General features: G+C 38.7%; 2 protein-coding genes across 9 annotated transcripts; both read left to right on the forward strand.

Moving 5' to 3' along the window:
• The first annotated feature begins 1,905 nt into the window (after window positions 1–1,905).
• On the forward strand, window positions 1,906–2,825 carry LOC113325169. Its single transcript, XM_026573387.1, has 2 exons — window positions 1,906–2,005; window positions 2,116–2,825. The coding sequence occupies exons 1-2, from the start codon at window positions 1,906–1,908 to the stop codon at window positions 2,823–2,825; spliced, it is 810 nt and encodes a 269-aa protein (XP_026429172.1).
• Window positions 2,826–4,678: 1,853 nt separating this feature from the next.
• On the forward strand, window positions 4,679–9,118 carry LOC113323489. Of its 8 annotated transcripts, XR_003347652.1 has the most exons (8): window positions 4,679–4,969; window positions 5,144–5,319; window positions 5,406–5,539; window positions 5,653–5,846; window positions 6,307–7,755; window positions 7,842–7,955; window positions 8,061–8,134; window positions 8,739–9,118. XR_003347652.1 is itself a non-coding variant. In XM_026571808.1 (4 exons), exons 1-4 carry the CDS (start codon window positions 7,740–7,742, stop codon window positions 8,846–8,848), a joined length of 306 nt encoding a protein of 101 aa, XP_026427593.1. In that variant the 5' UTR covers window positions 5,853–7,739; the 3' UTR covers window positions 8,849–9,118. The 8 variants fall into 8 exon arrangements, 1 of the variants encoding a protein (XP_026427593.1); XR_003347648.1 differs by having other exon boundaries at window positions 7,842–8,134; XR_003347649.1 differs by having other exon boundaries at window positions 7,657–7,755; window positions 7,842–8,134.
• Window positions 9,119–20,607: the final 11,489 nt, after the last annotated feature.

Raw genomic sequence — 20,607 nt, forward strand, 5'->3', positions numbered from 1 at the left:
TATTACAAGTGCTTCTACTTAATATCTCTGTGAGTCGTTGCTGAGTATTTGTTTGCTTTTCCGCTAATTTAGCTTGCTTAGCTTGAGATTCAGCTAACATCTTGAGTAGCTCTTTAATCTCTATCGTTTGTTCATGCAATTTGTAGTTAGGATCATCATAGGCAAAATCTCTAGTAGAAGACATGGTGGCGGGAGTAAACTCTTGTGATAGAGGAATATAGAGATAGAGATGGGAGTGACAATGAATCACGTTCGTCTGCAAGGCTGTACAATATACTATATGACAAGGAATTTAATTTATTGAATACAATTACAGAGCCAGAATATCATGCCTCGAATCGATTACCATTTCGCATCTTATAGCATGTGGCCGGCAAGATCCACCAAACTCGATCTAGAATAATAAATAAATGATTTTCCAAGTAAGAAAGTCTTCTCTCAACCAACCAAAAATGGTAGAATTGATTAGCTAATTTCTCTCTAATTGGATTGTTATTAAAATACTTTTTGACTAGTTAACCTCGCCATTTTTGAGTTAACCAGAAGGATTTTGCTTATACTAATGTGCACCAAAAGAAATTTGCTGCACTAGAAGCTACTAAAAAGAGCTTCTAGTGTAGCAATAATTCGACAAATACTAAAAATATTTTAGTTAATTTATTAGTCCCAAATTCAAAAATTTATGAATAATATGCTCAACAAAAAATAGTTATAGTGTCTGTATCCAGAAATATTTCCAGGTATATATTATGATAAATCTGGTGATGATGATGGAAATTAGGATTTTACACCAAAGAAGCATAAAGATGAGAGATGCGAATTTTACGTTGGTTCGCCAAATTTCTCCTACATCCACGGACGTATCTCCTGGGGAGAGATATTTTATTGATCTATTACATCTTTTTCATGTTGAATCTTTACATGCTGGTGTCAATCTTTACATTTCATGCTATTTACATCTTGTCCATGTTGAATCTTGTATGTTTAAGTAGTTTTTAGTCTTTAATCTTACTTGGATGTAGTAGTCAGAAAATATGCAGCTGCATTTTGGCGCTAGAAACAAGGAGGTATGAAGATCTAATCTACCTCCCTAACAACATCTCTATATTGTTTTCAAAATCTTTGTAAGAGAAGTGTTTTCACACTACAAAGTAGATTTCTGTTGAGATGAATGAGTTGAGATCGGACTCAAAAATGATCTTCACGATCTGAGAAGTCTAGAAGAACCTCAAGATCAACAGATCTACGTTTTTTCACTAATTTTCTTTAAGATTTCTTGTCATTTTCAAGATTTTTAAAATCTTCCTCAAGTTGCTCAAGAGAGTTGTAGATCGGAGTAAATATGAAGTTTTAAATGCTTCGGTGCTCAAACGATCTCCTCCATGAAAGAGCTGGGAAGAGATGCTAGTCAGTAGGATACATAAGGAAGCAATCACCTTATGAGAGTTGAAAAAGACGAACTTTTCATGATGTTCATTATCAAACTCACCATAATCTTGGAATCTCCTTCTTAAAAATTTAAATTTAAGTCAAGGGGAGGATAATGAGTATATAATCAGTCATCAAACTCAAAGTTTGTTTGAAATCATAAGTTAAAAGATTATGAGATATATTTCCTAGAATGGGAAAACGTACTCAATCATCAACACCTCATGCATGTGAGGAGATATTTCCTCGAAAAAAGGGGACTGGAAAAACACCTTTTCTCCATCATCAACACCTCATGCAAAGAGGGATGTTTTGACATTTTCATATGTCTCAAAAATCTACTACAAAGTCTTCTTGTACTAAACTGTCCAGTCTGAACTATTACTTAGTAATTGCATGTGACCTGCAAATTTTGGGTCCCACTTTTCTAAAAGAAAAGACAAATTAAGTATTATTGCATATGTTGTAGGGAAGGAAATGGTAACGCGACGATCTACTCGTGCGAGCCAAGGAGAAAATGGTGGAGCTCAAACAGAAGGACTCGACGACATGGAGATAGGCGAGGCTCTGATCCCAGGCGAGGGACAACCCGATGACCAATATCGGGAAGGACTAATTGATAATTCTAGCTCGGAAGGAGAGGGAAACCCATCGAGAAGCGTGATGATATTCATCTTACTCAGCCAGGAGGGTTGAGCCGCTTGCCGAGACAAGCAGCAAAAAGTGAGGCCAAGAAGGACAGCCCTTTAGATCTCGCCGATGCTAATGCTGCTATCGCAGCTATCCTTAAAACCCAAGAGGCACATGATAAGAGAATGATGAAATTAGAAAGGCGTAATAGAAAGATGGAACGGAGAAACCGCAGGCTAAAAAGAAAAGTAACAAAGAAGGTACCACTCACCACCATTGAAGAAATCCCAGAGGAGGAAAACCCTTTCGAGCATCTGCAAGACGACGAACGAATTAACATCCCTGACACCTCGAACGAGGAAACATCAGATCGATTTCCTAAGGGAAGTAGAGATGTGCCCGACCACGAGGATAGCCTATCCGAGGGGTCATCATATGTTGATCCCAAACATAGACGAAACAAAAACCAAATCGACGAAGTAAATATTGACACGAGACCGAGAATCTCGCAACCACAAACCCAAAACGAGGGGAGAAATCGAGGTCAACTCGCTTTAAGATTGTGTCATACATTGAAAAATCGGACGATGACTCAGGGCGATCAAGGCATCGCCACCATGAACCATCTTTCTCGCCCGAGAGAGCTATGGAAAGAAGAAAGAAGGCCGAAACCAGGCAAAATGAGGATGAACTCCAAGCCCGAGTCAACCGACTCGAAGCAATGTATAGAGAAGCTACATGGAAGCAGGAGATTAAGAAGTTGGTAGTAGTCATGAAAGAAGCAGGACAATCTCCCTTATCCTAAAATCTACTAAGATTTCCATTCCCAAGGAAATGTTCCCTACCGGTGTTCACACCCCTGTTCACAGGAACAGGAGATGCAATTGAGCACCTTAGGACATATCATATGACACTGACCCAATGGGACCACTACAATGTGTGTTGTGTAAATTTTTCCCGGCTAGTCTAAGAGATGAAGCCCTATTATGGTATAACAATCTAACCAAAGACTCAGTCAAATCATTTGCTCACCTATCCGAGCCGTTTTTAGAAACATATATTCATAACAGTCGAACCCGAACAGAAGTTGATGCGTTGTTTCAAATATCAAGAGGACCAAACTAGTCGCTTCCCTCCCTGGTGACACGATGTGGAAAAATATGTGCTGAGATCGGAAAGGTTCCTGAAGACTATGCGATCTTAGGTTTCAAGAATAGTCTTATAAAGACAGACCCTCTTTTTGTCCGCATGTATGAGGTCATGCCAAAAAGCTTGGGAATATTAAGAGAAATCCAAGAGGACTACATAGCCTTGGAGGAACTCCAGGATGGAACTTATGACAAGATGGCAAAAGGAACTAATAAAGGAGCAAATGTGGTAGAACCACAGAACCTTCCAGTGCCAGCCCAAGGAGCACGACGATCCAACAATGAGTCAACCCAGTTCGACAAACATCGGACTGGAGGATGTAAAGGAAGAGACCAGGCCCAACAGAAGAAGGGCAAGTTCATTGATCTAGTCTATACAAAATTGAATACCCCCATATCCGAGATCCTCAAGAAGATCGACGGACATCATAAAATCACTTATCTATGGAATAGAGGTCAACAACCAGAACGAACTAAAAATAGGACTGACTTCTGTGAATTCCACCAATTTCACAGCCACACAACACACTCGTGTAGGGAGTTAAGGAAGGTGCTACAAGACATGATTAACGAGGGAAAGCTCCAAGAATACATTGCACAACCGACAGCCCCACCCACCACTGGGGCATCCTATACATCGTGTGGAGATCCCCTGCGAGGCACAGTACTTAGGCTGCAATACCATCTCATACTCGGCGATAACCATCCCCGTACGAGAAGGAAATATTACTGGAAGAATTCACAAACGAAACTTCAAAGGCGATCAAGTTTTCAGTGTAACCAGAGAACTCCCAATCGAGGAATTGATGAAAATACCCATCAGCTTTTCAGCTTCAGAGGCACCATAAGGAAGACAAAGCCATAACGACCCACTAGTGGTCACGATGGCCATCGCACTCCCCGAGCACGAGGGCGAGGAAGCAAAGACTAAATCACTACCCTGTGTAATGCCCAAAATCTTGATCGATGGTGGCAGTTCTGTTGAAATATTATTCTATGAAACGTTCAAACAGATGGGCCTCAAAGACGAGTGCCTCATACCCTCGACTTACAACATATTTGGCTTCAACGGGTCATCAACCCGTCCAAGAGGAGAGATAACATTAGAAAACTGGGTTCGGAGAATCCTTACCACTAGTGGAAAATGGGCTATCTGAGACATAATGAAACGACACAAACTACATATCGCGCTCTCACTGCATTCATAAAGCGTCGTTGACTAAAGTCAAATTGTCGTTGTGTGAGGACTTCCATTGACTTCAACAACGATACTCTTTTATTTCGCTGACTAAAGTCAACACGTCGTTGTGGCAGGACTTTAGTTGACTTATACAACGACGTCGAATAGTGTCGTTTCTATAATATGTATATTTAATTGTACGGTTAGGATTTTTACTCTTCTGATTTATGGATGGCTAGTGATGAAGCATCTCACATAACCTTATCAATACCAGAGAGAGAAACCATTCTTTTTCTCTCCGCCAGTCCGCCTCTTTCACTTTTTTTTCTCTCACCAGCTTATCAAACGATTCAAACCCACTTCTTCCTCTGCAGATCTACACATGGTAAATCAATTTTCCACTTTGATTTGTTAATAGGGTTTTTCTCTTCTTTTCTTTCCCTCGTCTGTTTTCTCTCCTTCAGTCGCCTCTGTAGAACTTAAGCAAATCTAGGGTTTTAGTTGTGAAGAAGAAGAAGAATATGTGTTACGCTAATATCTGGAATTCTCATCCTACGAATTCCGAACCTGGATATCGTAGTTGGTAAGAATCAGTAACAAACCCCTAATTTCTTACTCTTTTTATTGATTTTTTTTTTTATTTTTGCTCATTTTTCATCAGAATCTGAGGTTTCTTTCATTCGCTGTAATTTATGTTTATTCGATCTCTGAAATATTTTGTGTGTTTTTGTTTCGGGTGATTCTGGTCTTGGGACAGTGAATGCTGGTAATGAGTCTAGGGTCTTGAGGTGATATGAATCATATGAGTAGCGTTTTAATTCTTCTCAAAATCTGTGCTAATAAATCTTGTTCAGGTAACTATGTTTGAGTTTCATTCAACGTTCAGGTGATAATTGAACAGAAGAGTAGTTTGTTACAAATGAAAGATCTGAGGTGAGGTTAATTAGTTGAATTTTATTTTGCCTCTGTTTGTCTATTCTAGTTTCACTTGAATTTATGGTTTTCTCTATTGATTTTAGGATGGTGGTTGGTCTAATTGTGTATGGAGTAGATTTACTACTAGCTTTAAATTTCTTGGTCATGATGTAGAAGAAGAAAAGGTTACGGGGTTTTGGATTTTGTTTACAATCAGAGACTCAAAACAAAATTCCAGGTACAATTTTGATTGAAACCCTTTAATGATTTCTTTGTGTTATCAGTATAACTGACTCAATCTTTACTTCATTGAATGTTCAATTTTGAATTTTGGGGGTCTGATATTTGCAGGGAGGACAAGGAAAATTCAGTTGAAGAAGCTGTATTCTGCCATCGAAGGTTATCGCAAAGTGTTAAAAGAGGAATTTCTGTTCTTCACCACCAAAATTTAAATTGTGGCAAGTGGTTCTCACCGAATTGATGTGATGGTTCTTATCAATTTGCAAATTTGGGTATCAAACTAGATGCATGGATGATTAGGTTAGGTACTTTTCTCTGAATTCTTGCTTTGAATTGATAGTAAATTTATGATTTTTTTTATATCCTTGATCTCTGCAACATAACCAATGGGTCTTGTTTAGACTACTTAGTCCATGCTATGAAAGAAAATATTGTTGGGGATCTTCCATTGATTTTGACAGGATATCTGGCATAGTCTGTGCTCAACCTTTGGGGTTAAATATATATATAGTATAATGTATGTTAAGTTTGAATGATTATGAGGTTTGATTGGATTTGAAACTAAAGAATTCATTAACTTATTTGCATACTTGAATGAGTAGGTGTATGCAAATATATTTTAGCAATGAAAATATGTGGTTCTGAAAATGAGAACTTGTTGTCACTATTTTTAAGGAGCCTAAGGTGTTTGCAGAAATGATTGTTAGAGTCGTAGTTATTTTGTCTCAAGTCTTATAGAACTCGTTGTTAACACCTTCCTTTCAGTGTTAGAGATTCCCATGGTAAGGAAGTCTTACTAAGAGCAGTGTCATGAGAATTGTGATTGTTAAGAGTTAAGGATTGCATGAAATTGTTGCCTTGTTGGGTTTGCATCTGGACTCGAATTGGCAAGAGAACAAGTTCTGAGGGGAGCTCAATACCAAAAAGAGAAACACACCTTTAAACACCACGGAAACTGCACATCCTATGTGATGAAAATCCTGAAAGAAGATGACTCTTATTCCTCTTTGATACTAGCAACTTGGGGCAAGATATCTGATGTTATAAGCAAAACCATGATATGTTTGACTGTACAGTTAAGTTGAATTTTTTCTGATCGACGTCCTTTGAGAATTGTTAATCAATTGTTATAATCGCTGGGCTTAAAGTACGGTTGTGTTGATTATTGTTATGGGTTGGGTGTAATTTTGAAAGGGGATTTATTTGCTTAGATTAAATGTTCCGTGTAGAAAAAAGAGCATTCTTATCATGTTAGTTGGATGAAATTTGTGTTTCAGACAACTACATTATATGCTACTGCCTTTAAAATTACATATGGATTAGTGGTTGGTGTATACAACATCGGCATATGGTGATTAGATCAGTTGTGTACATGTGGTTCTTGGGATTAATTGTAGTTCTTTTGGCTCAATGATTATATGCCTTGTCGAGTTCTCGAAAAAAATTTGTTAATTTGATGTAGTGTGAGTTATGGACTAGTACTGAGAAAACTACTACCAAGACTAACAAGACTGCCACGTTTCTTTTGAGAAAACTAACAAGACTGCGATCTCATTATTGTTACAGTGGGTGTTTTCTCAAGTATTTTAGATGATGTGTTCTAATACTAAGATCGCCAGTAGGTTCAGGAGCTCCTAGGGTATACTGATGTGTTCTCAAGTATTGTGAAAGGTCTGACTTCGGGGGTATACGGGGTCTTCTTATAGAACTCCTCTGATGTCTAGTTTCCAATACGTCGCTGGTCTGACCTTGTAGAATATATTTGGCCTTAATGCTCGATATGTGTAAGTGGAAATATCTTGGTTTAAACTTGCTTTTCATTAGGGCCTCATGATGTTAACAATTCCTATTACTTTTGGTAGTTTTTATGATATAGTGAGTTAGAGGGAGGTGTTTTTATGCGAAGAGGAATATGTAAGAATGTAAACATCTTTAGTGAAGTAGTTTTAATAGCTTTAATGATGCAAGCCCTAAGATTATATGAATTGCATTGGTCTTTTGGTCTTTATGTTTCAGGTTTGTTACTTTTGATTTGCATTAAGTTGGTGGAGGACTTCATATTATTTGCTTTATGTTTGTCCTGTGATGAATGTGCGCTGGTTTTCTTGATTTCAGAGTCCAACAATTATAGCTTTTAATGGTGGAAGAATGAAACCTCAAACTTGCAAGGAAATACCAATATTGGTACATTTACTGTCATGTGCTTCATAGAGAGTAAGATGTTTCATTTTTGCAGCTTGTATCTTCCATTATTGTTACCTATGCTTCAATTTTCTGAATTGTTTCTTGTTGATATGTAGGTTTTTTTTTATGTACTACTTATATTCTGCGATGTCATCTCGCCAAGCTGCATACAGATTTTTATTGCCTAAATTGTGTAAGCACACTTAGAGGTCAATCTCTTTCCTAATTAGGTATGATATATTGTTTTAGTGCCTGAATTGTGTAAGCACACTTAGAGGTCAATCTCGCTATGTTTACTAATGCCAGATAGTTTCTATTGCGGAAAATGATAGTAGGAGAAGACACTTGGACGCTGTACAGCGCCAAGTGACAACAGTCTGCAGAAATGAAGAAATCTCTGTGACAAACGGTAAGTTTTGTGCCTAAAATACCCTCTTCATCTTTACCTAGAGCCTTATGTTAACTTACCATTGAGAATTAATCATGTTATTAGTCAGTGTAACCTAATGTTAAAATAATACCTACTTTTACTAGTTTCTTGATGATCATTGTTTGCCTATGTCCTTATATGCCACTACTGACTTCATTGAACCCTGATATATCTTGCACATTGTTTATCAAGTCCGTTAAATTGACCTGGCCATATTGCAGACACACCATTTCCAACAAATATATGCTTCGTTTAATAATTTTACATTCAGCTTTATTAAGGTTGATTCTGTATTGATGTTAATTGCCAACTTATGACCTCTTTGCAGTTAAACTTTTAATGTCCAAACTTACTTTTTCTACATGTACTGGCAAGTTCTAAATTGGGCATGCCATTTCATTTTTTTGCTAGTTTTGGCTGCAGTTTGTGTTGATAGGGTTGGTCTGCACTGACTGTTAGAAAGCATTATCCTTTTGGAACTTATAATGGTGTGGATTCAATATTTGACTAGATTTCTTTTGGTGTTTTTGAGTATGTGTAAACCTAGCATATAAGGTCTGACTTACTCTTCTTCTGAATGTAGTTTGGTACCTTCATGGATGCCGGCACTCTGTTCCCGATGGTCTCATGAGGCTAACGGATGTCATGGTTGATGGTAAGATTGTTGTTCCTGCTGGATGTAGAAATGGTTGAAAGGGTTGTGCGTCTACAGTTCTGCTCTCACGCAAGCTAGTGCCAAGATCCTAATGACTGAAATTGTTGTTGAAATTCTCAGGACTTGTATCACTTAAGAAACCTTAATACTTAGAAGTTTTTTTTTTTAATGATTTTGGACTATATTTATGAGTACAGTTCAATGTAATCGAGTTGTCATTTGGTATTAGACGAATCAGGTTCTATATGGAATTTGAATTTGAGAATTTGAATTTCACTTGAATTTGAGAACTTGAGTAATTTCATTTGAATTTGAATTGTCATTTAAATTTAAGTTTAATTTGAGTTTCATTTTAGTACAATTTGAATTTGAATCGGATTTATTTCAGCCCAGTCAGAATAACTGGAGTCAGCTAGCCAGATCTGACTAATTTTTTTATATTAAAAAAATTAAATCTACGACGATATCCAGATGTCGTGCGTAGCGGCACCCAGAAAGCATCGTATTTACGGGCATTCAGAAAGTGTCGTTTCAGAAAAAGACATTGAATCTACGGCACTTTCAGCAGCACCCCGAAAGTGCCTTTTAACTCGTTAAAACGACACTACCTGACTATCTTAAATCGTCTGTTTTCCACTAGTGTACCCTAACCACTTTCTGTGTGGTAGATGTACTGCCACCCTACACGTCCATTGTCAGACGATCCTGGGTCCAGGAAATCAAAGGAGTGGCCTCAACTTACCATCAAAGGCTAAGATTTCCTACGCCTGATGGAGTGGCAGGAATTATTGGAGACTCTGGCGAAGCAAAGTATTGCTACAAGATGAACGTCCAAAACGACGAGAACAAAGTAAATTCTTCAAAAACACAGGCGAGGAGGGCTAGAGGTATTGATAACTCGATTGAAGCCCATGACTACATGGCAATAGGTGATGCACCAACACGCTTGTCTGACGCCTCAACCTCATGTAACACCATAACCTCAGGATCGACCATACGGCCCTTATAGCAATCACATAACCTCCACGATGAGGGAGAAATCGAACCTCGTCCTTATAACAAGGTCCAAGGAACCCCTAAGAAAAGTTATGGAGAGTATCACACAAGAATCAACCTACAATGGAGAATGTTGCCACACAACCAACGAGCAACTTTTAAGGAGCTAACTCACCCAAGCTCACGGCATATCATGCTACAACCACCACCATCTGTCAACAACAAGCCGTCAACAGGACCCATGGGAAACTCTTCCAGAAACAGTTCCCAAAATTTGGCTACTGATCGGATTATAGACGCTGCGTCCACAAGCGCTTTACTATCCTTATTGGACAGTTACTCGGGTTATAACCGTTGCATTAGCAAGCTTAAAATGCATAACCATCTTCAGTCTAAAACTTGCCTCAAACAAAGATGTCCACCTCAGTCAGGCACAACATGTACAAGACGAGAGCACACCCCCTCCAAAGTCATCGGCGATACATTAAGTCCTTGGCCATCCATCAAGAAGGAACAAATGTTACCAAGCCCAATTAGGCTACTAAGCAAGCTTACCTCACAAAGTAGGCCAGAAGCAAAGCCCAAAATGTTTCTTCAAACTAATGAGAAGCATTAACGCAATTATAGCTTATCTCTTACTAAGTACAATATACAACCCATGAAGGTTAATATCTAGAAGTCAGGGTTTCGAGGCCCTACTTGTAAGCAGGTCATGCGACCCCCCTAGAAAAGTACTAAGGTCTCACACCCTTTTTTGAAATTAATAAAACTACTCCTTTGTGTATTGCTTGTTTACATTATGTAGATTTAAATTATTATCATCGCGTGTGTTTACTTTTCCTTTCTAATTTATATATGCATGTAGGTTAGTTGCATCATACTTGCACTTCCAACAAACACACAAATACACTAAACAACTACGGCACGGTGCTGGCCACACCTCCCATTCTACAACAAAACAACGCGGGTAAAATCACCCCAAATTACCTTACACGGGCAACAGACCTAAGGTAACGTCGTCCCGATCACGATATCGGACGATGTCCTGATATGACAGGAGATACCCAGATTTGACAACCCTATCTTACGCCGCAGTAAGAGTTGATCAACCAAGGTATCACCCTTGACAATATGCTTCGACAGCAAACTCAAGGAACAAGTGCTCCTACAATTGGCACTAAACAAAACATACAAGGCTAAACGAAAGTTGCTACAATCCTAGTCTAACACCATAAGAGATAGCATGTCCAATTAAGAAATTGATCACTCCTTGGATATGTTACCCGAGGTTGGACCAACAATGTACAATCGAAACTCTTTCACATCCAAATCATGATAAAAATATCATATGATCAAAACGAAGGCAGTCGCCAAACGGCACAGTCAAAAGCAATTAGTAACAATGTTAAAAGTGCCTCCCACATAGTAGGACTTACATCAAAATAACAACAAAGTCATGCCTCCCACAACTGAGGACTTTCCAATAAAGACGAAAATATTTCCAAAAAGCTGCATATAAACCTACAGACTTATGTTCAACATGAGGAACTAAGAGAAAGATGCTAAAATAAGCAGATATCGCTTGCACAAAGCGATGGGAAAGCTCAAGTCTGTTCACCATTAGGAGACCCTTGATCGTCGCCCCCTTCATCCTCGACGTTAGTAACATTCTGCACATGCTCGGACTCGACAACCGGTGGAGGGACCACGATGTTCGCAGCAGCAGCGGCGGCGACTCGTTGACGCTCTCGAATGACAGCATCTTTACAAGCTTTTGTCATCAGAACCTTATACTCCGCATGAAGGTTATTCAACTTCTCATCCTTCTCCGCTTGAGCAGCAGCTAATTCTTCCTCATGACTGCTCACCAGCTCATTAAGCTCATGATCAAGGCCCCGCCTAGCCACCCTCTCTTCCTCCAATTGACGTGTCCGACTCAGCCTTTTGCTTACATGCCTCTGCAAGAACAAAGCAAAAAGATTAACTCTTGCGAAGTATCATGGCGAAACAATACACAAACTGATTCATAAGTGACCTTCGTTTTCAAACAAAACGGCGGCTAAATTTTGTTTTAATCGAATCTTTTCGGCATCTAGAGCACTAAGACGGGCTTCTACAAGAGTTACGGCCATATCACCATGAGGACAAGATAGCATATGCCTATCCCTCTCCCTCTACAGGGCAACATAATCCCGCTTAAGCCTTTTCAGTGCTTCCCTATCACCTTCAGCCTGTGTTATGATGGGCATATGATCGTATTGCCAATTAATAAGCCCATCTTTCTGCGCTCGAAGCAACTTGATCTCATCTGAACGCTCCACAGCTATTCTCTTAGCTTTCTCAAGCAAGTCCCATAACTCCACAGTGTGTTTCCGATGTAGCTCAATATCCTCATGCAACATCGTATTCTCTTGCTCTAAGGAGTCAATCTTACACTGGCGCGCGCTGACATCGAGTCTAAGATCACTGCGCTCTCTAGCATGTTTATGACCAACATTATCTAACTGCTCCTCCCATCGTTTGACCATAACTACCAATACAGGGACTATTTCAGAAGTCTCATCCCTATCAACAAGGTGCAATATTAAGGATATAGAACGGGTAAATACCTTCTAATTCCTTCTTATCCTGACGAAAGGACAATGCTTCATCCTTCACCAATGCCAATGCAGTACGAAGTAGTTGAACCTCTTGCTCAGCAGCTTTGGCCTTCCTCATAGCAACACGAAACTCAGATAGCATACCAATCCTCAAATTGTTGCTCTAAAAATACAACAATACCAGTCAAGACTGGGGCAAAGAAAAAACAGCAACAACAACAAATCATACAATGATGAAAAACTGAAACAAGTTAAACACCGCATACCGATAGCACCAGCTTTTGCTGTGCAGACCTATCCAAAGACGCCAGGACGCGAGCTTGCTCGTCCTCGCTCAGCTGAGCATACCTATCCGAGCATATGATCTTCATCGACTTGGATACGCCACTAAACCAGGGCATAGAAGAAGAAGCACCATACGGACCCACTGGAGCAGAAGGAAAACCACTAGCAAAGTTGCTTGGTACACTTGGGGTACCACCACCAATTCTCAGAGTCACAATGAGACCACCACCTACCTCGCCACCAACACCTGCACCCTGTCATCAATATCCCTCGCCTGGGGCAGTGTTATCTCCGATCCAAAGGAAACACCAGGATCGGTAGGATCAGCCAACAGAGTTTGATCAAGGTCCTCAAAGAATGAATCGGTGACATCCAACATTTCATTCTCACCAAAAAAAGCATCAACATCCACTTCCATGACATGTTCAATAGCAGCAGCAAGAGCATTTGATGGCCCAACACCATCAGCTAATCTTCTCCTCTGCCAAACAACACAAATACATTGGCTGCTAAGGAAAAAAACAAGGGCAAGGTATATATATATATACGTCAAAAAATCAGGACAAGTATTTTTTTTTACCTTAGCATCCTCACTAGCTCGAGCTGACTGAGACAAACGCCTACGAGGGATAACCCACTTGAGCTCCCATGGACTATATGCAAGCAGATGGGCGTGCATCTCAGGAATACAAGGAAGAACATTACTAATCTCATCCCAACCATAAATTTAAGGGCCTCTAATTCGGATAGGAGCAACAGGCCACTTGGGATCGTGAGTCTTACGAATAGTACGCTGAGTAGCAACAGGAGGATCCAAATCGGACAAATACTAAGAATCTCGAGCGCTCTTTCGAGACCTAGAAATCCCAACTCCAAAGCCATCATAAGTATCGGATTCGTGACACCAGTAGTTCTCCACAAAAGTATCAGAGGTATATAAATCCTTCTCAGCGGGAGTAAATCGATTCAACTCGTGTTGAGTAACCTTGCCTTGACTTCGGCGATCACACTCTCGGGCGATCCGATAGAAATTACCATTGGGGTGATAGATGGCTCGTTATGGATCAAGCTTACATAATATCTCGTACTGGAAGTGATTCAATGGACAGTACAGAGGAAGACGAAGGCCGGCGTCAAGCTGACCCACTGAAACTATGATCTCGTTAGGACCACCATAGGGGTTCCTCTCGAAGAGATCCTTGGAAATAACACCAAACTTCCCCTCAGGAGTGGAAAAAGATATATCAAATCGCTGGAGATGATGCCTGACCCTCGCTGATTCCAAAAACGCCTCATCAGACAGGCCGGAGAAACACTCAGAACTGGGATTTCTCATCGGAGCTTTTCCATGACTGGTAAAAAAGCAAACAAAAGAAAATAAGTGAGAACAATGGCTAACACGACAAAGAAAAACAAGACTAAAACAAACATACATCGGAAAGAACAGCCGGAAACAATGGCTGCAAAGCTTCACAGTCGGAGCAAAAGAGGGAAGTTACAAGTCAAAATGACAGTAATAACCACATAACCCAAAAAAGGGAAGGGAGCAATGACAAGAATCATTGATACCAACAAAACCGAATGATTACAGACAAAAAGAGATCGATGATAATCATCGGAGAAAACAAAAGGAAAAGTAAAGAAAAAGGGTCATACCGTCTTGAGGAGCGAGATGGGGAGTTCCTCCCAGACATTATAAATCTCTTTATAGGAGATAAGAAGTTAAGAAGAAACAACAAGAGACAAATGAGAGAAAGAATGAAAACTTCTGAACTGTGAAAAGAGATATTAAAGGCGACATTCTCACCTCCTAATAGATTTTATAAGAAACCAAAGGACCACCAACCAGCGCCTCCAGTCCAACGGGTAAAAGTGCATTAAAGATGCAGACGTGGTGTAAAACAGGGACGTGGCGGAAAAGTTGCGACAGTTACATAGTTTTCTTCCCATCATGCCCTCAACAAGTTGCAAATAAAATGAGCAAAATGTGTGGGTAAAATACCCGACGACCACGTGTCAACATCCCAAGGGATGAATATATGATGAGATAATGAGGTTGGAGCACCGAATCATTCGTTGAGAGAAGGATTTGTCTCAGTCGAGGAAACTGCACAAGCGCCACATGAATGACGTGTCTGTATAAAGGTCTAATATGCTCAGATGGTCAAGTCTAAAAAGCAAGACCGCATTTAATGAAGGATAAGAACAGGACTTGGGTAGTTGGGTATCGTGACGGAAGACTCGGACGATCTATACTACGACCCAGAGGTGATGGAGCATGAGGTTCTCCACAGAAGGGCAGCACGATCCAAGGGAGAGCGAGACAACTCGGAGGGAGGACCAAGTATGCCATTGCGAGGGACGGTATAGAACGAGTCCGAGGGAGCCAGGACGATGGAAGACAGCTCACCCAACTCGGACGATCAAGCGACCACGAGTTTATTCTGTCTATAAATACCATTCCATGTACCAGGAGATGGACAACTTATGTAATCTTAGATGGTCTTTCTACATAGAATTCCTGAGAGAGACTTAGATAGAGAGAAAGTGAGAAATCTAGAAGAGATCTGTAACACTTTCAAGGGTAAGACCTTATAATCAATAAGAAAACATCTTCTTCTCCATGGATGTAGGTCTTCATGGCCGAACCACGTTATATGCTTGTGTCAATCTTTATATTTCATGATATTTACATCTTGTTCATGTTGAATCTTGTATATTTAAGTAGTCTTTAGTCTTTAATATTACTTGGGTGTAGTAGTCATAAAATATGCAGCTACATTTCTTGAGTGTTTCAATTATATTTCTGGATCTTCTCTTATTTACTTATAAGTGGAAATGCTTGGTATTTTGATCCATCTCAATAAAGAGAGTCTCTCTAGATTTTTGTCTGTAGAATTCTTCTTCTCGAGCATGCCATTCTTCTATTTCTCTTTCTACTTCTATCACCAGCTGAGTGTTATCCTTCCCATGAAGTGGTTGCTGAAGATCAGATAGTTGTTGTTGCATATTTTTGAGATTTTGTTGAATATATCCATAAGTTAATCTGTTCCAAACTGGTAGCGTTCTTCTGGTTTCTGTTAACTTCTTGTCCAAGGTAAAACTCGCTGACCCATTAAAACTTGTTTCCCAAGCATTATGTATCTCAGTTGTGCACGTGCCATCTCTCAGCCAACATTCAAAGAATTTCCAGTTTTTGGAGCTGTGGATTTCATTAGGAGATAAATCTAGAAAAATGGGGCAATGATATGATCCCAAAAAAGGCAAGTGTTTAAGACAAGAATCTAGAAAAGAAATAAGCCAATATGGGTTTACTAGAGTTCTATCCAATCTCGTCCTAATTTTTCCACTGCCATGCTTGTTTCTAGTCCAAGTATAAGTATTACCATGGAAGCCTAGGTCACTAAGGCATGTATCATACACTATTTGAGATATAGAAGAAGCATGTGAGGAAGATCCATTGTTATTTGTTCTTTCATTATCATGCAGAGTGAGATTTAAATCTCCTATGAGAGCCCATGGAGCAAAAATATCAAAGTTATCAGAAATGGATTTTGCAGAAAATTCCACTGTTCTTTTTTTTTCTTGAGGGTATGGTGAACCATAGATACATGACAAGAGCCATTTAGGTTTAAATGGTCACTATTTATGAGACAATGAATCATATTTTTATCATGATAAATAATGTCTAGTTCACATCCATCTTTCCACAAGAGATAGATTCCCCTAGCTCTTCCTATAGATGGACCATATAGATGGTTTAAAAAGTTTAAAGGTTTGATAAACCTCAAAATCTTATCGGAGTCTATTTTTGTCTCTTGCAGAAAAACTATGTCTGGGTTTAGCATTTTATTGAAATCGTAAGCATATTTCCTTGTTTCCTTATTAGCAAAAGCATTACAGTTCCAAGCTGTGATTATCATGATACAACCTAAAACTATGTCTGGGCTAAATATTAAGGCAACAGTTATTGAAAAAGTATAAAACTTTAAAAAACTTCGAAACTAAAAGATTGAGTTCTAAAGACACGGAAAAGATAGTGTTGTATACCCGAGCAGTATCTTCTCCGTAGTCATTTGTAGGTTTTAATTGTTTCATCTCCTCATCATTGCATTCCATCTCAGTCGTGTGTAATTTCCTACAGTGCTAGGAGCAGTGACATGAATGTTATGAGGGTTCATGGGTGGCTTTTGGTTTAGAACCAAGTTTCTTATTCTCTTTGACTGCCTATGTTCATCTGTTACTTCCTCTTCACCCATTTCTTCAAGAATCTAAGTTGTGCCTCTTTCATCTTCATTAGCTTCGTAAACATCTGCCGCCTCTTTCATAACAGTATCATATTTCTTAGTTGTCAGACTATCCAAGTATAATAAATACGAGGTTTGAAGACATGTGTTCTCTTGATGATCTATGACAAAACCTTTCTCACAGATCTTTTTTGGTTGTAGATCCCAGTGGTATCTTATCCAAACATCCCCTCCAGTGATAGACTTCCACCATCCTCCATGATGCAGAGGTTTCTTTAGATCTACCTCTAGTCTTGCCTTCACAGTATTTCCATGCCTTGGCCTAAAATTCTCCGGCTTAGTCTAGATATTCTTCCCCATAAACTCTATTGCTTCATCAATAACAATGCTTTTTAGATGCTCCATTTTTAGATATTTGAATTAAATGTTGAAGTCCTGATGGGTGAAAGCATAATCTTTGACTGTTGTGTCAGCAACAAACTTCTTCACTGAGAATAAAGCTTCTCCCACGATCCATGGGTCATTGCTAATAACTTCATCCTGCTCTTCTTCATTGTTTATCCTAACCAGCATCAGGTTATGACCCATAACTCTTATATTCTTGTTTCTATACTTCCTCCATAGAGAGTTGATATCCTCTTTAATAGTTTTCATATCAATATTTTCCTTGTACATAAGTTTCCCCAGCAAAGCATATGACCACTCTTCTGCAATTGTATTAGTGTTAGTCGAACCACCAATCACACTTCTTCTTTCAGTTGGTATTTCAAGAGACGCATTTCTTAGTTGTCTTGATAGTTGAGTGATTTTGTTGATTCGACTGTTTGAGCTTTCTGCCATAGTAATGTTTTCTTGTGGAACGAAAAGAGAACTACAGAGATAAGAATGAGTTGTGTTGAGATAATTTTTTAGAAGATGTATAAGGTATTTATTCCTCCAAAATATTTTCAAAGATAATTCTTAATCCCTTGAATAACTCATAATATCTCTTAAAGATGGAAAAGAGTGACATAGTATTTGATTTTGGTGACAAATTCTGTTAGGAAACGATCCTCAATGAATGCCATGCCAGTTTAACTAAGAGAAAGAGCGTAAAGATTGGCAATTTGGGAGGCATTTTTGAAAGGCGCTGAATTAGGAAAGGATTGACTTAGATGTTGACAAGAAGGGAAACTGTTGTTCCTATAGGGAGAGTGACTGGGTTTTTGACAGGTGAAGGCTATAATGCAATTACGGAAAGAGTGACTAGATTGTTGACTAGTAAGGAAAGTGCTACAATTACGGGAGTTATCATCCAAAAAATTAGGCGGAAAAAGACTATTCTGACTTTTTTTTTAAAAACATAGTGTTCAACGGAAGAAGCTGATGATCATGATGATCATCAGTTTGTAATTGTTCAATGATTGTAACTTCGATGGAAGCTACCGATCTGCTAGTATGAATCATCACGCTGAAGATGATGATTTGCACCACTACTACTTTTTCAGAGGCAAGCATTCTGAAATTCACCACTGAACTTCCACTACTGGATACTCACAAATGTCTACTTTAGAAGAAACTGCATCATAAAGAAAAATTACCTCTCCATAACAGGAGAAAGGGTTAAACCAATGATACGATATAAAAAACAAGAGATATTAAAAAACTGAAGTCACTAGTTATAATAGAAGGTAGTAATAATCAATGAAAAGTTCCACAAGATTCAAGGACTATCAAGAGAAAGAACTAGTTGAACTGGGAGATAAACCAAATCATAGTAAAACAGATTATAACTAAGATTTGATGTCTTTTTTTTATAAAAAACATAATGAAGATTTTTAAAAAAAATCCAAAAGAAATGAAAAGAAAAAGAGTATATCTTACTTGCTCCATTATAGAATCATCGCGCACTGACAATTTGAATGAACTCTTATTATGTGTTCTCAAAAATAAATAAATTATATATTCAATATTAGTTCAATGCAAATAATCATAAAAGAAATTGTGAAAATTAATTAAATTAGAAATATACCACTTATATTGAAACAATGGCTTCCTCAGTCGTCTCAGCAAAGGGGTTTAGCTCCTCGTATTAATCACTTTCTCAAAATATGTGTTCATAGCCCAAAAATGTGAAAGAGAATCTGCAATGTTGTATTGGCGTTACAAGCTACATTTGCTAAAGGTAATTCTCAGTCGCTAGAAGTCTTTTGCAAGCAACTCCGGAAGCAAAAATTCTGTTGATCTGCGACTGCCTTCAGCAGATCAATTTTCTTCGTGTTCTTCCTCCTTACACCAGCAGAAACAAATCTTGCAACTTGATTTTTCGGCTCTTCTCTTCTCTAAAATTCCTCTAAACCCTCGGAGACCTTTCTGATTTCATCAACACCCTTTTATATCCAACAATACCTAAAAATATCCATAACTAGTCCACATAATCTTGTAATAACTTTTTTTTTATATTTTCTTCCAAGTTACGTAAATTAATTCTTTTTTATTCTTCTTGACGCATCAATTGTAATCATATGCACACTAGTCCAAACACGCAGAAAGACTCTGATGGGGTTAAACTTTCTGCAACCACACACTATCCTCCCAAACAAAGAGAATAATACCAGAGATAGCTATCCAACCTGTTTTGTCAAGAATCCGATGATTCAACCAATTTTACTCGAACCCAAGACTTATACCAACCCTGTTTGGCTCATTTAAGTGCGTAACCAAATTCTCCGATTGAATCTCTTCAAAACTCGTCCAAAAATCAAACCCTATTAATTCTTCAAAAACAATTTTCCCGCCAAAACAAGGTTCAAATGGGAAGACGACGGGTGCCCCATATCCAGAACTGGGGTCCGTTTGGCACTTTTCTTAGGGTAAAAATAGTATTTTTGGGTGCGAATAGTAATTTTCTGGCTTCCTTTATCAATTCCTCCGGGTGCCTTTAACATTTTCTAGGGTGTGTTTAACACTTTTATGGGATACCTCTAGTACTTTTCTCCGGAGGTTCAAATACCACTTTTCGAGCAACTTTTTTCACAAGAATTTATTTCTCCAAAAATACCTACACATACATAAAACACCATAATAAATATGAAAATGAGCACTATCAATATATAAGACACAAAAATGTGTCTATCAAATACCCCAAACTTATAGTCCCCGAGCACATCTAATCTAGCAAATAAAATCCTAACTCACTGTTACTGGCATCGCAATTGCACTTAGCGTGTGCAACAAACCTTTGAACACCTAGGTTGCCCTAGTGGCGGAGTTATTGTCACAGGGGGGTTTACAAGAGGTGTACCCACAAAACTTTTACTCCAAACCTAGCTACCCGTGCAGAATCTAGGAATAAGACTAAACAATCTCCTTAATTGGAATACTCTCATTGATTATGGGAGGAAGTACCATGCGAATCCAATTGTGTTGTACACTGCACTCAAGCACATTAAGATTCATACATAAGTAAACAGAGCTCTACTCATATAGTCGCACTATGGACATCAATATCCAGAATCAAACAAATCACATGAATAGATGATGGATATAGAGATATATGGTTTGCGATGTTGATTAAGGTGAACCGTGTTTCCCAGAATATTTTTTTGATCGTCGACGACAAGATAAATCCTAATAGATTGAGATACTGGTCTGAACTCTAAGTTGTATATACAAGGGTCCCAACAGTCT

The sequence above is a fragment of the Papaver somniferum genome, chromosome 11 (assembly GCF_003573695.1).
Source record: "Papaver somniferum cultivar HN1 chromosome 11, ASM357369v1, whole genome shotgun sequence".
NCBI classification, from domain to species: domain Eukaryota; kingdom Viridiplantae; phylum Streptophyta; class Magnoliopsida; order Ranunculales; family Papaveraceae; genus Papaver; species Papaver somniferum.